The sequence below is a fragment of the Haemorhous mexicanus genome, chromosome 1 (genome assembly GCF_027477595.1).
Source record: "Haemorhous mexicanus isolate bHaeMex1 chromosome 1, bHaeMex1.pri, whole genome shotgun sequence".
Taxonomy (NCBI): domain Eukaryota; kingdom Metazoa; phylum Chordata; class Aves; order Passeriformes; family Fringillidae; genus Haemorhous; species Haemorhous mexicanus.
This window is the reverse complement of record NC_082341.1, coordinates 107,442,899-107,456,940: the sequence shown is the minus strand read 5'-3', so window position 1 is coordinate 107,456,940 and position 14,042 is coordinate 107,442,899. Positions and strand designations below refer to the sequence as shown.

At 40.1% G+C, this 14,042-nt stretch overlaps 1 protein-coding gene across 10 annotated transcripts in view; it reads left to right on the top strand.

The window, feature by feature from the left end:
• PTPRM (protein tyrosine phosphatase receptor type M) overlaps positions 1–14,042 on the top strand; it is a 443,590-nt gene that overhangs the window by 415,543 nt on the left and 14,005 nt on the right. For all 10 annotated transcript variants that reach the window (XM_059858357.1, XM_059858382.1, XM_059858348.1 and 7 more), the window contains 5 exons: positions 5,612–5,728; positions 10,029–10,183; positions 11,171–11,306; positions 11,887–12,036; positions 12,498–12,671. In XM_059858357.1, the coding sequence (XP_059714340.1) occupies positions 5,612–5,728; positions 10,029–10,183; positions 11,171–11,306; positions 11,887–12,036; positions 12,498–12,671 (732 nt within the window). The remainder of the gene's footprint in view (positions 1–5,611; positions 5,729–10,028; positions 10,184–11,170; positions 11,307–11,886; positions 12,037–12,497; positions 12,672–14,042) is intronic.

Here is a 14,042-nt window from a genome sequence, read left to right as displayed (position 1 = left end):
CTGGCAGCTGTGAACAAAGTAAAGACTTCTGGCTGACTTCACACAGACCCATTCATCTGATGGTGCCAAACAATATCTCAAATATTGTATTTCTCAATAGTCTTCTACACCTCTTTTAGAAAACCATAGAATGAGGTATAAAACTAATAACAGACTTGCTCAAAAAGCAAACAAAAGAAAATGAAAAAATGGAAGACTGGGTTTTATCTCCTGTCAAAGGTTGTTTTATAACACATAAAAAAATGTTCTTATATCGTAATACATTTTTTGTTTGAAAAGTATTTAAATAAAAATACTTTCAATTATTGGATGTTCTTTTAGTTCAAGTCAGCCAAATAAAAGTGTCTGTAATCCGAGCTACATCTGTAAAATCTGTTAAAAATTTTACCAGTGAGCATGGTTGGCTGTTTAATTTTATAGCCAAGAGGTTTCACTTCAAAATTTATGTCTGACTTATCGTCATTACTTAGTTCAGGATTAATTTTAGATTAGAATGTATAATACTGCTCTTCACTAATGACAATCCATGCAGGTCATAGTCAGTTATATATCTCACCCTTTTGCTAAGAATATTTCAGAATCAAAGGCAATTGGAAACTTTGAATAACCAGTGTTATTTAAATTGTTCTGTATGGACTGCAAAGTGTATTTCACAGCCAGCTCACATATTAAGTCTGTAATATTGCTCCTATTCCAACATTCTAGGTAAATGAATTACTGTCCTGACTTTCCGACTGCCTTTAGCTACATGTGTCACATTGCCAAATGGTTAAATATACAGCTTCGGAAGTCACAATTTGTGTTCATTAGCCATCCACAGCCCACAATATTTGTTATATTTAGAACCAGCAACAACAACTTTCCACCTTCATTTTTAATTCTAAGTTTCACGCATTAAACTGTTTTACTGGGGAATGGAACTAGACAGTGGAAGGAGGTAATTCTCTTCTCCAAATTTCTAAAATTATTAGCAAAATAAATATGTTTGAAACAATTGGACAGTGTACCTTGGGATGAATAGATTAAACCAGAGCATTTTCATTATGTGTCTGGCAATCATCCTTTTATCTCATCTTGTGATGAACATCTGTATTTTTTGGCATGTTGGTAGGATATAAATGTGGGGTGTATGTGAACAAACTCTCAATTATAATTCTGCTCAGATGAGATTTCAAAATTATGTTTTCTGCTTTGTGGACGATACTTACTGTTATGGTAGCAACTGTGTGGAAAAAAAAGATCTAGTGCATTTAATATTCAGTTCTGGAATCATGTATCAATTATTTAGTCAAACCTTCTGTTAGTAAGGCTTTTTTGTAAAACACGTACCAAATGTTTATAAAATGGAAAAGAGATTCGTCAAGTTATGGTAGCTAAAGCTGTGCTAAAAAGAAAAATTGAACATATGCTACCAGCAGTGTTTCTCATATTTAATGAGTAAAACCATATTCTATTTTGTTGCAATTGTCTTTTCTTGTACAAATAAAGGCCCTGATCCAATAAGCATTGATAGATGTGATTTTGATTTACACTAGTTAATCTACTTCTGTCTTTAAGACACCTTTGCATTTGTTTGGGTGGTCCTAGAGGAGATGGAAGATGAATATTTAAGCATTTTCTTGACTTCTGGTTCACCCAGAGTCCATGGAGTTCTCAGGTCCGGAGGTCAGCACATGCAGAGCATTGCAGAACAAGAGCCAAAAGTAGGAGAAAAGCATGAATTGAAATAAAGTTGGGTTTGGGTCTTTTTTTTCTCTGTTAGAGAGTGAATCATCAGTTGGTCTGTGGCTCTGACTGAATTCTGGCATGGTTCCCGTGGCTTTCACAGCCCCTATTCCACTTGGGAGAGTTTTCAGGAAATTGTGTTGTCATGGATCCTTCTGCTCAGCTCCAGTCTGCTCCGTGCCCAAAATCCCCTTTGCAGAAGAGTAAGAAATCCCCGGTGGGCCCAAGCTGCATGAGGCACAAAAGGCTATAACTTCTGTGCTATAACATCTCCCAATGCTTCCCTAATTATTCCACTGTATCATCTTAAATAAGGTTTAAAAAAGAGTGGAATTGAATCCAGCAGCTGAGGCATAATAACATGGGGACTGCGCTCTTCTAAATTGGTCTTTCCGAATTGTCCCTGGTTCTTAGCCATAATCCAGACAGTCTGGACTTACCAAGTTAAAACCAGGTATGTTTTCCTTCAAGGAAAGAGCAATTTAATTCAGCTAAGGTTGCTTCCCCCTCCCCAGTTCTTTGTTTTGCTAAACTAGAGCTGTTTCAAGGATGGCAGGCGCCCATCAGAAAGAAATTAGGCTTAAGTTAGCAGCAAAGAGATGAGCTGATGGGCAGTGCTGTGCCTGGGATCCACCAAAGAGACATGCTGATGGGCAGTGCTGTGCCTGGGATCCACCAAAGAGACGTGCTGATGGGCAGTGCAGTGCCTGGGATCCACCAAAGAGACGTGCTGATGGGCAGTGCAGTGCCTGGGATCCACCAAAGAGACGAGCTGATGGGCAGTGCTGTGCCTGGGATCCACCAAAGAGACGTGCTGATGGGCAGTGCAGTGCCTGGGATCCACCAAAGAGACGAGCTGATGGGCAGTGCTGTGCCTGGGATCCACCAAAGAGACGAGCTGATGGGCAGTGCTGTGCCTGGGATCCACCAAAGAGACGTGCTGATGGGCAGTGCAGTGCCTGGGATCCACCAAAGAGACGTGCTGATGGGCAGTGCAGTGCCTGGGATCGACCAAAGAGATGTGCTGATGGGCAGTGCAGTGCCTGGGATCACGGCTGCAGCTGCTCCCTTCCTGTGTGCCGTGGCCCTCTCCATGTGGTTCAGGTTCCACCTATGAAACAGATATGTGAACAGGCAGGAAAAGGGAATTGGCTCCAGAGAAGGGGTTGTCAGTGTGTTGCTGCAGCCCAGAGGCAGTGTGAATTGTCTTAGTCTTCATGAAGAGTCAAAAAGTCATTTTAGCCATAGGTGGGAAAACCCAGTTTCAAAGAGCTTCTGGCAATGACTATAAAAGGGTCAGTTTGGTGGCCTGGGATTTGAACAATGTGAATTTTCTGGATTATTTTAACAACACAGACAAAACAATGAGCATTCAGTGTCTTTCACTTCGCTTTATGAGAGGATTTTTGGAAATACATCTGAACAAAATAAGATCTGAATAAATATCAAGTAGATGCAACAATAGATAGCAGCAGTAACTACTAAACTGCTTGCAGCAATGTATGCTTTTGAAATCTTTGTACATTGCTTACAGTGGATAGGTACATTTTAGAGATGAACACACATTTTTCAGAGATCCTGTTGTTAGGGATCCTGGGAATGGCCCTCTGCTTGGTCCTTGGCTGGTGGAATCCTTCTCCTCTCTGGCACCCTGTCAGCTTTCTGACTGGAGCATGGTGGGGGGAGCAGTCTTGCCACCCTTGCCCTGTTACAGCAGCACCAAGCACTCTCCAGGGTCCTAGCTCCAAGCCTCTTACCATGGAAGAGAACTCTGGTGTTGCCAGTCATCCTGAAACCACCCTTAATACCAGATGAAAGGTGAAGACTACAAAGAATATTTTTTAGCCAATGCTATTGTGGTTACTAGGTCTGAAGGCAAGCACAGAAAAATAAATAAAAACCTGCTTATAAAGCTACCTGAACTTTAGCTCTGCTCTAGGAGCTTTCCATCAGCTGCGTAAGCAGGAACAATCTGTTAGGATGCTTGTATAATTTTGTGGCTGGGAGCCAGGGCTTCTGACCAGGCTACTCTTTTTCTGTGAAGAGGATCCTGATGTGGGGCTGTGTTTTGCCAGCCCTTCAACTCAATTCTATTCAGATTTAAATTTTATCCTACTAATGAGCCAGAAAAAGGGCCAGAACTACTGACCCTGCCTAGACAAACTTTTTACTTTATCAGCCAATGTCACTACTGTGATGTGGCAAGACTTCCTATCTATCCAGACAGTAAAGAAGGATTGCACACAATTATCAGTGACATTCTGGAAACAAATGCTTAAGAAAATGTATTTTCTTTTTCTTGACAGGCCAGGTTTTGACTCTCTGCATAATCCTTTCTATACTGAACCTGGAGTTTGTATAAATGAATCATTTGAATCCTGCATTACAGTTTTCAGTGTATGCCCATACACACGTTCATCTGTTTTACCTTTTGCTCAGGATTAAACATGGTAGTAATCCAAATATTTTTGCATAAGAATAGGTCTGAAAAATACTCTTATCAGTTGTGAAGTTTAATTTTTTTCTATCGATTTTTCATTTAATATTTAGAGTATTCAAGTTTTTTTACCTGACTCATTTATGTGCATATTTAGGTAAACTAGATTGACATGTATTAAAAGATAATTTTAAATTTTCCCTTTGGTGAGAGAAAGAAACTGTTCCATGCAGCAGATGTATAACAGATGCCACTCCTAGCACGTACTGCACTACTGGATGATGGCCAGATGCAGTGGTGATAGCATAGCTATTACCATGATAAAGCAGAGTAAAAGAGAGATGTAAGTAATGTGTTAGCTTCCCAGCCCACCACTTTGTCCACACAAATGGGAAGGAGGGGAAAATTCTTAAGTCAGCTATCTACATCATTATATACAGTCCTCAAACCACTCACTTTTAAAAATAGCAATTAGTTTAGGTTGAGCTAAGTGAGATGAAGCCGACCCATAATGTTTGGAGTTACCTGTGAATTAGTAGTTAAGCTATGTAGAGTTATAATAGTTAAAGCCTGGGCATAAACCTCAGCTCTTGACTTCAAGCATTGAGTTTTGCTATTTAACCTCTCATCAGCTGCTTTGGAAAGTTAATCTGAGAATACAGGTGCTTTTCTAAAAATAGAGAATCATACAATAAATATCTTGATTTAGAAGGAATCCACAAGGATCATTAAGTCCAGCTCCTGTCCCTGCACTGCACCATCCTGAAGAGTCACCCCAGGTGCCTGAAAACATTGTCCAAATACTTCTTGAACTCTGTCAGGCTTGGTGCTGTGACCGCTTTTCTGGGGAGCCTGTTCCAGTGCCCATCCACCCTCTAGGGGAAGAACCTTTTCTTATACCCTACCCAAACCCTCCCCTGACACAGATTCAGGCCATTGCCTTGGTCCCTCTCTGGTCAGCACAGAAAGAGATCAGTGCCTGCCCCTCCTCTTCCCCTCATGAAGAAGCTGTGAACTGCCATGAGGTCTCCTTCCTGTCTGCAAAACACTTATTTTAGAAGATAGGTATTTTTGAAACAAATCAACAAGTAGAGGTTGGGGAAAAAATTTCTGGTGGTATTTGTCCCTCTGGGCACACTCTGCTTTGGAAAGCACAGGAAACAAACAGTTCAGTTTCCATAACTGAACTGTTCAGGGCATAAATATCCTTTGTGCTCCCAACAAATTTGCCTTACTGCACTAAGCACAACTCAAAGTTCATGTGAAACTTTGAAAGCTGTCTTAAAAAGAAAAGAGGCAATGTCCCTCAAACATTTACAGGTGCAGAAAATGTGACTGTTCTGTGCATGATTGTACTTTAAATCAGAAATCATTGCACAGAATGCAAAATGGATTATGTATGAACCTTCTAAAATAAATGAACCTTAATTTCTTTTGTATCTTTTAAAGGTCAAATGCTGCAAATACTGGCCAGATGACACAGAGATATATAAAGACATTAAAGTTACCTTAATAGAAACAGAGCTACTGGCTGAATATGTGATTCGAACATTTGCTGTAGAAAAGGTAAGTTTCCAAATTCGGTTTTCTTAAATACATTGGTATTTGCCAAAGTAACTTATATGCAGATTCAACAAGATTAACAAGGGAAAGTTAAATCCTTTGACTGACATCCTGTGTTTATAGGTTTTTTTGGGTAAACTACTACCGCCCTCTTATGGTAATCTGTGTTTTTCTTCTTCAAATGCAGCAACTGTTCTGTGCTTTTCATCACTGTTGGCTCTTGCCTGAGTTAGAAAAAGTGATGTTCCTTGCCTAGGAGAAATCGAAGCCTCCCTCCCAGCAATCAATTGAAAAACACATTTGTGCTGCTTTCCCATCTTACATTCCCCACAATCATTTTCTGTCTGTACCAGAGGCTGCATGCAGCATTATTCAGAAGTCTGTGGTGGAGATTACAGTTTTCTGTTGGGCCAGGGTGTGCCTGGTCTGCAGAGACAGAGCTGTAACAAATTACTGTTCTTCTCAAGGCAATTTCCCTTTTCACTGGAATCCATTCTTACATGGAGAGTTCCAGCCAGTGTGTTGTATTACTGTTTGTTAGAGTAATGCCATGCTTTTGTTTGATTCTTTGTAGCCTGTCGAACTTGCAGCTCCCCAGCTGCAATATATGGAAAACATAGAAATAACAAATAAGGTACTCACTGAAAGTGAGTACAGGCTGGGTCAGTCAGTCCATGCATTTTGTGTCAACTCAGCAGTTTCATTCAGAATTCATTAAAGAACAGAAAGGTTTTAACTGTATGTATCAGAACCCATTTGAGTTGCAGAACACCAAGGAAAGGGCCTCCTTGGTAAGACTGGATATTCCTAATAGCATACCAAAGTAATGCCCCATCACCACAAGCAGATTTTCAACTAATTAGCTCAGAAATCTTCTTTTGATTTCGCTGCAGTACCTGTGATTTATTTGTTCTCTCTAATCATGAAATAGTATTCATTTATGAGTTTGAAGGACATCATATTTAGCATCAAAGAATCCTGCACCCAGGTACCTGAAATTGCCAAAATGACTGCCCCACAGGGTCTCTGTACACACATCTAGAGTAACAAAGGAATTAGGGTTTTTTCCTGTTTTATTCTTCAATCTAATACCTAAATATGCATCAATACAGCAACCTGAGGGTAATGATAATAGAATTACAGGGTTTGAATGAAGTATTGTATCATGTTTACCACTCTACATATTGTAGACTGAATTCACTCAAGCCTGTTGTTTCCTTGCATTTAGGTATTTTTAATAAACAGATGAGAAACGTTGGCTGCACTTTGAAGTAGATGAAGCACTAGTTGATTTCTATTCTGCAGATTTTAAGCTCATGCTTTGATGTTAGCTTTTCACTCCTTAACTGGGACTGAAGAAAAGACCTAGAGGATTTTACAGTTGAACATAACCAAACTGTCTTGAATAAGTGCATTAGAACAGATAGAGATAAAAGGCACTAAACATTTTATTTCTTTTTAAAAATCTCCATCTGAAAAGATTTAATTTAGACACTGCTTTTTAATAGTTGGTAGTTTTTCAGTAAGCCTCTAAAAGCAGTGTCACTGTAGTTTCAGTAAAGTACATTTGTTTTTACTCAATTTTTCATATTTGTTAACTCCTCCAATGGTACTGGAACATCCAGTCTGAATTTCTTTCACCATAATTCTCTCAAATTTATATATTTTGATGTACTGAGATTGGTACTTTTCACCTTCCCTAAGTCAAGGTACATGATGAGACAGAGAGCACCCTAACCAAACATGCAGATAATAGTAATTGAAAGGTGGTATTGTCACACTTAACACTGGAGCCTCCGTTCCAAATTTCACTAACAGCAGCGTCAGTAATTCAACAGGAAAAAATTGCAGCGTGCTGTGCCTTAGGTGGCCTAACCCCCTGTGTCAGGGTGACTTCTGGGGACAGCATCTGAAATCCAGATTAAAGATTTAGCACATATGTAGTGCAAGGGTGGAGTTAAAAGAACTGGCCTTGTCCGTTTTAGCAGATGAGGAAGAGGGTAAGGAAGATCTAATTGCAGCCTCAGGTTCCTCATAGATGTTCAGAAAATCAGAGGAATCAAATTCTCCAAGTCCCTTCTGACCATCCTTTCTGTTTGTTGATGAACATCTCATACCTGCTCATAAAGTAAAATTTAGAAATTGATTTGCTTGAAGATAAACTGATCACTTACTTCAGTTTTTGTTGGGTTTTTTTAATGGATATTGAGTAGTAGGAGGATAACGCTAAGAAAATTGAAGCCAAAAGTGCAGTCTGATTTTGAAGACTGTTTCCTAGATATGCTTTGCATTGTGTGAATAAGCAGTTCCTTTGGAGCAGTTTCTTTACAGCACAACAGTTAACTCAGATGAATAAGTCATACACAAATAGTAAAATACAGCAGCAGCATACATTTTTGTAGAATTTTTTAACATCCTAGGGTTTAGCAGTGTACAGCATTTTCTGTTTGTTTCAGCTGTATAGTCTTTCCCAGATGAGCATATGCTTTTATGATTCATGCAGTTGTGTGCTATTTTGGGTTTAGAAACCAGCAGGAAAGCTAGATATGAAAGTCATTCCTTTGTAGATATAATAAGAAAACTCCTTTTAAAAGTATCCTATATGCAAAACCTTTCCTAAGTATCTGTTAACAATGACAGACAAAAATTCAGTCAGCCTGATGGACAGCCTGTTCACAACTAAGGCAGAGGATGTTCAGGACATAACCTGATCTGTGTAGCAGCCAGGCACATTGCTTTGGAGGGGCAGTTTGGTTTTTGTAAATTGTTTGAAAATCTCAGCTGTATACTTCATGAAGAATTTGTATGGGATACTCACTTCAGTCCTCAGCTTGAATAGTCATGGCAGTGCTTTTTTCTGTGGGATCCTTGTTTCTTTGGGGGTCATGGGCAGTTGTTACAAGCAATATAAAAGTGTTTGAGGCACTACCTTCACCTAAGCAGAGCTATTTTCAGAGTTGAAGGCCTTGCTTACAGTAGTAGAGATGCACTAAGTAACACACTCTAAAATCCCCAGAGAGCAGGGACCAAATTGTATTCAAATATGTGTGCTAGACTGTCTTAAAATGCAAATTGTTTTGTCTATTCCTGGATTTCATTATGTTTTAAAATTGGTTTTTAGGATATAAGGTCATTTCTGTTTAAAGGGTGTGATCTCCTCAGTCCACACCACTGCCTCATATGCTCGTAATCCTCTCCCTTGCCTGCCTTTTTGTGTCTATTTCCAGGGGAGATGAGATACTCCTCTTAGCAGATGCCCTGTCTCCACAGACCCCCAGTCTGAGCTGTCAGAGCATCAAAGGCTCCAACACACACTGAGTCCTCTCTAGTCCTGTAGCACTGGCATGTCCAAAATTTCTCCACCACTGAAAATCCCAGACTAAGACATAATAGTAGTAAATTAGGAAACTTATATTACTTATTATTCAAAGAGAATAAAACCTTTTATGTGCAAACCAGCTCTAGACAGAAAATACATCTTTAAGAAGAAAAGCTGTAAACTACCAGTTACTAGTATTGTTGACATTTAGTCCATCCTAGACATGATATGCCATAATTTTGCTATTTGCTTATGAGCTATGTATGATGGCCTCCAGTTTGTGGATTTCTAATGAGAATAAAATACTGGCAGCTGCGTTCTTATAGGGGGAAGGGAAAATACAAGAAGTAAGAAAATAAAACTTAGCATACACACTTCTAATATCCAGACTGCTCCCCAACGTCACATGGGAAATTACTTGCACAATCAGCTTCTCATTCATACTTGTCTCACTATATCCATGTCCTTGTAGACTGTGGCAAATCACCTGAACAGTGAGCATGTGGAGGGCTATGAACACAGCCCCTATGATTGAAGGTGCAAAAAGGTTTCCTATTTTCCAGCTTTTTCTTTCAGAGCAATGAAGGAGAGAAATGAAAGTTATGCTGAAGCTGTAGTGCCCTGAAGTCAGCAGCAAAACCCCTGTGGAGGGTAGTGGGGAAAAAAAGGTCATCAGTGCTCTGTGTTCAGCCTTGCTGCTGACCTGTTCTGTGATCATGGCGTGCATCTTAAGGCCACAGTTTGCAAAGCAGCCTAGTACTTAAATATAGAGATGAGCATTTCTCTTGTTGCTAAAAGTTGTTGACCAATCTAGTGCTTACTTAATTTTGTTGGAAGGCTTTGAAACCAGTTAATACCTAACCTTTGAGCTTGCTCACCTGCTATGAGGAAGGTCTCCAGCAGTCTGTACGGATTGTGTTGGTAGGAGGTGCTTTTCAGCAAGGTTCAGGCTGCTGAAGATTTCAACCCTTGTCTTTTCAACAGAGAGGTGCTCACGAGATTCGGGAAATACGTCAGTTCCACTTCACGGGCTGGCCAGACCATGGTGTCCCATACCACGCCACGGGCCTGCTGGGATTTGTACGGCAGGTCAAATCCAAGAGTCCACCCAATGCTGGGCCTCTGGTTGTTCACTGCAGGTAGGTCAAACAGAAAATCTCTGCTGTGGTTTGCATTAAACTCAAGAACTACATTTGCTTTTCCTTTACTGGGTATTCCCCACACAGGCTGCTGAAGCCACTGGAGGTTGTCTTGGTTTCAAAAGGCAGGTGTTTGCTAAGGAAGGCAGGAGCCTCCCCTGAAATGGAAAATGTAAACTCCCCCACCCTGCCTTTTCTGAATTGCTGTAAATTTTAAATTAAGGGGCTCTCAGGCAAAAAATACAGGAGCAAGGAATAACAGTTCTTTAATAGGGAAGAAAATAAAAAGATAAACAATTCAGTAAACCAAAACGACACTGACAGAGTCAGAACACAAGCTGACACCCTGTTGGTCAGGGTGTTGGTAGCAGTCCACTTGGGGATGTGCTGCAGTCCTCCTGGAGTGTCAGGTGTGGTTCTGTTGGAGCAGGGATCCTATAGAAAAAAGGTGTAGTCTTCCTCTGACGATCCAGGGGAAGAGAGCAGCTGTTCCTCTGGGAAATCCAGTGGAGAAAAGCTATGCTGGTGTTCCAGAATCTCCACATTATATCAGGGTAGAATGCTTGGCTCTTCCCTCTGGGTGGAGCATCTCACAATGGGATGCTATAGTTCTTATCAGTCATGCAGTGACATTCAATAGCCTGTTATCAGCAGATGTCTCCCCATTTGTGGAAGAGATAAGGAAAAATGCCCACTTAACAGAAGACAACTTCCATACAGATGGTAAACAGAATACAATTTGCTTGACAATCCAGGACAAAAGTCTACTCAAAAAATAACTTTAAACAAGAATACATATATTACATATATAAAAAACGTATATAGAATATATAAAGGAGAGTAAGAAAGCTGAGTCTGAAGTTCTGCAAGTACCCGTCTCAATTTCAGTAATCATCCAATTGATCAAGCACCTGTGAGATGAACCCTTACACCCTTTACATTCCCAATACACTGCTGCACATTAACTGTGCTCTTCCTCTACTTCAGTGCTGGTGCTGGCAGAACTGGATGCTTCATTGTCATTGACATCATGCTAGATATGGCAGAACGAGAAGGCGTCGTAGACATCTACAACTGCGTGAGAGAGCTTCGATCCCGCAGAGTTAACATGGTGCAGACCGAGGTATTGCTCGTCTCCTGGAATACTGCTTTGCAAGAAAAAATACCCTTCTAACCCATAAAGATAGAGCTTTGTAGCTGGCACCCTCCAGAAAGTAGTTTACTCAGTCAGATGCAGAAAATAGTCTCTACCCAAACCTGAAGAACCTTTTCCCAAACAAGTGCACAGTTATGCTTCACTGAAGGTTCACAATGTTTCTTTAAAAATGGGGGAAATCAGGAATTTCCTCTCTGGGAAGGATTGATTCTGGAGTATATCTTGTTGAGGCTTAGTTTCATGATAGCACCTACCGAACCGCCCAGAGGAATGAGAAAACCAGAAACATTCTGAGTTTTGTTACGGAGTGTTACTGCACTTCTCTAACTACTTGTAGTTAGTTTAAGCCAATCTTCATGTATTCATCTCTGAGTGTGTACTCATCTCATAGTTTTTTAAACTGTAGTTGTTACTTCTGTTCTTGCTTCAGTGCTGGTAAACTGAAGAGTGAAGTAGCAACCGTATTAGTTGCTGTGTTTTATTTACCAAAATACTAATGGTCCATGCATTCCATGTCAGTAACTATCTATTTTAATTGCTTAACCAGGAACAGTATGTATTCATCCATGATGCCATCCTGGAAGCCTGTCTTTGTGGGGACACATCTATTCCAGCTTCTCAAGTTAGGTCTGCTTACTATGAAATGAATAAACTAGATCCTCAAACAAACTCGAGCCAGATCAAAGAGGAATTTAGGGTAAGTAGTGGCTTACATTGCCTAGAAGCTGTAGAGTTCAGCTGTAGTAAAGACTTCTGCTTAAGTTTTTATAGCCATATGAATATTATAACTGGTCTAGGAGGGAAAGATGGCAAAAAAAGGAAAAAATAACATGTCACTCATCTCTGCTGAGTAATGCTGAATCATAAAATAATGCAGTGGGGTAGTAGTAAAATATTCATTTTACTCAAGGGAAGTATGTCGATCCTTCCGCTGTCCTTTCTCCAGAAGGCAGGCAGCTGTCTTTGAGGTTATTTTCCATAATCGTATGCTTCCAGGATTTCTCTGCTTCCAAAGCCTGCTGACTGGGATGTGTTTTCATTTCTCTGCATATTGATTCCCGCTGAAGCTGAATGCTGAGCTGATCTATTCTTAAATATTTTGGGTTGCTTTCACTGCTGTGTTAATTTTTCTGTTGCATTGTTTACTCTCCTTGAAAGACTTTAAATATGGTGACTCCGACGCTGCGTGTCGAAGATTGCAGCATCGCACTTTTGCCGCGAAACCACGAGAAGAATCGCTGTATGGATGTGCTGCCTCCAGACAGATGCCTGCCTTTCCTCATCACGATAGATGGGGAAAGCAGTAACTACATCAATGCTGCACTGATGGATGTAAGTCTCCACCACATCATTAATAATAAAAAGGCAATAAGCAGCCCTCCAAACGGAGCTGTGCTAGAAAATGGAGTCAGCGTAAGAAGGAGAACCTTCTGACTTGTTTTGTTACTCAGAAGCATGGCACAAAATCTTTAAACTCCCAAGTACATTTAGGATCACACATATGTTATGTCACAGCCAAGGTTCCAAAGCTATGCTCAGAGAGCAATTCAGGGAGTTTTGATAGATTAAATGTGTCTGGATTTCTCCCTTGTGCTTGAATTTTTAACCATCTGGCCTAGGAAAACAAGAGTTACCTATTAAGAGATACAGGCAGTTAAATAGAATAATAAGGTTTGCAGCAATATTTCAGTTCCCTTTGTTTATAATTTAAACAGTAATTAACAAAAAAAATAATTGTCTGTCAACACAAGATAGTACACAAGCCATTACTTCAGCCTTCCTGTTTATTTCTGCTTGAATGAATGGTTCCTCTTCATGTGTGTGTGGAGTGTTTTCCCCAAATGCATCTATGGCAATTCTAATCCTTGTAATAGAGTAACAGTAAAAAGACACTTAAACTGCCTTTACAGTCTGTAGATATTTATAGCCTATTTTTGACAATTTACAGTTATAGTCATTACTGTTGTCAAACACATAAACAACAAGAAAAAAGAGGTTAGTAAGGAAGGAACACATTGTAAACGGCCTTTTTAGAAAGTGAAGCTAGAGTAATAACAGTTTATTGCAGTTTTTTTTGTTTCTTTCCTTCAAAGTTCTCAAAGCTTTTTCCTAAATAAGCCAAAGTTCAAAACACTCCTCCGAAAATGTATCTTTGTTTTTATCTATGGAGAGAAACTGAGAACAGAAGTGTAATTGACTTGTCTAGCTTCTCACAGTAGGTCAATGACATTTCATATTAGAACAGAGCTGCCTTAATTTGCGGTCTGTGATTGTGCTGTTACATTGTCTTCTTTCCTGGAGACTTCAGTACTGTTTTGTTCCATGAATTAAGTAAGGCTCAGAAAGAGCCGGGCCTTAATATTTGCTTTGAAGATGCTTCCCTTCTTCACTATTGAAACAATGGGCTACATGCAGATCTCTGTTTGGGCAAAAGGCTCCAGGAAGGAGGTGATTTGGGTTGGTTTCCACCTGAAGCATGCTTCTGCAGCATCCCTGCACTGATGGACAAGAGCAGACGTTTGTCTGTCTCTCTAAAGACTCAATCTCCAGCAACCAAGATTAAGTGTGTCCCCCTCTCCGCTTGAATCCATTGAGGTGTTGTCCAATCACCTCATGTAAGCCTTTCAGAGCTCAGTTCAAGAAAAAGGGGTAGCAAGCATAGTTTTCCTTATTCAGTATCAGAATGAGTTTGAGAATAGTTTT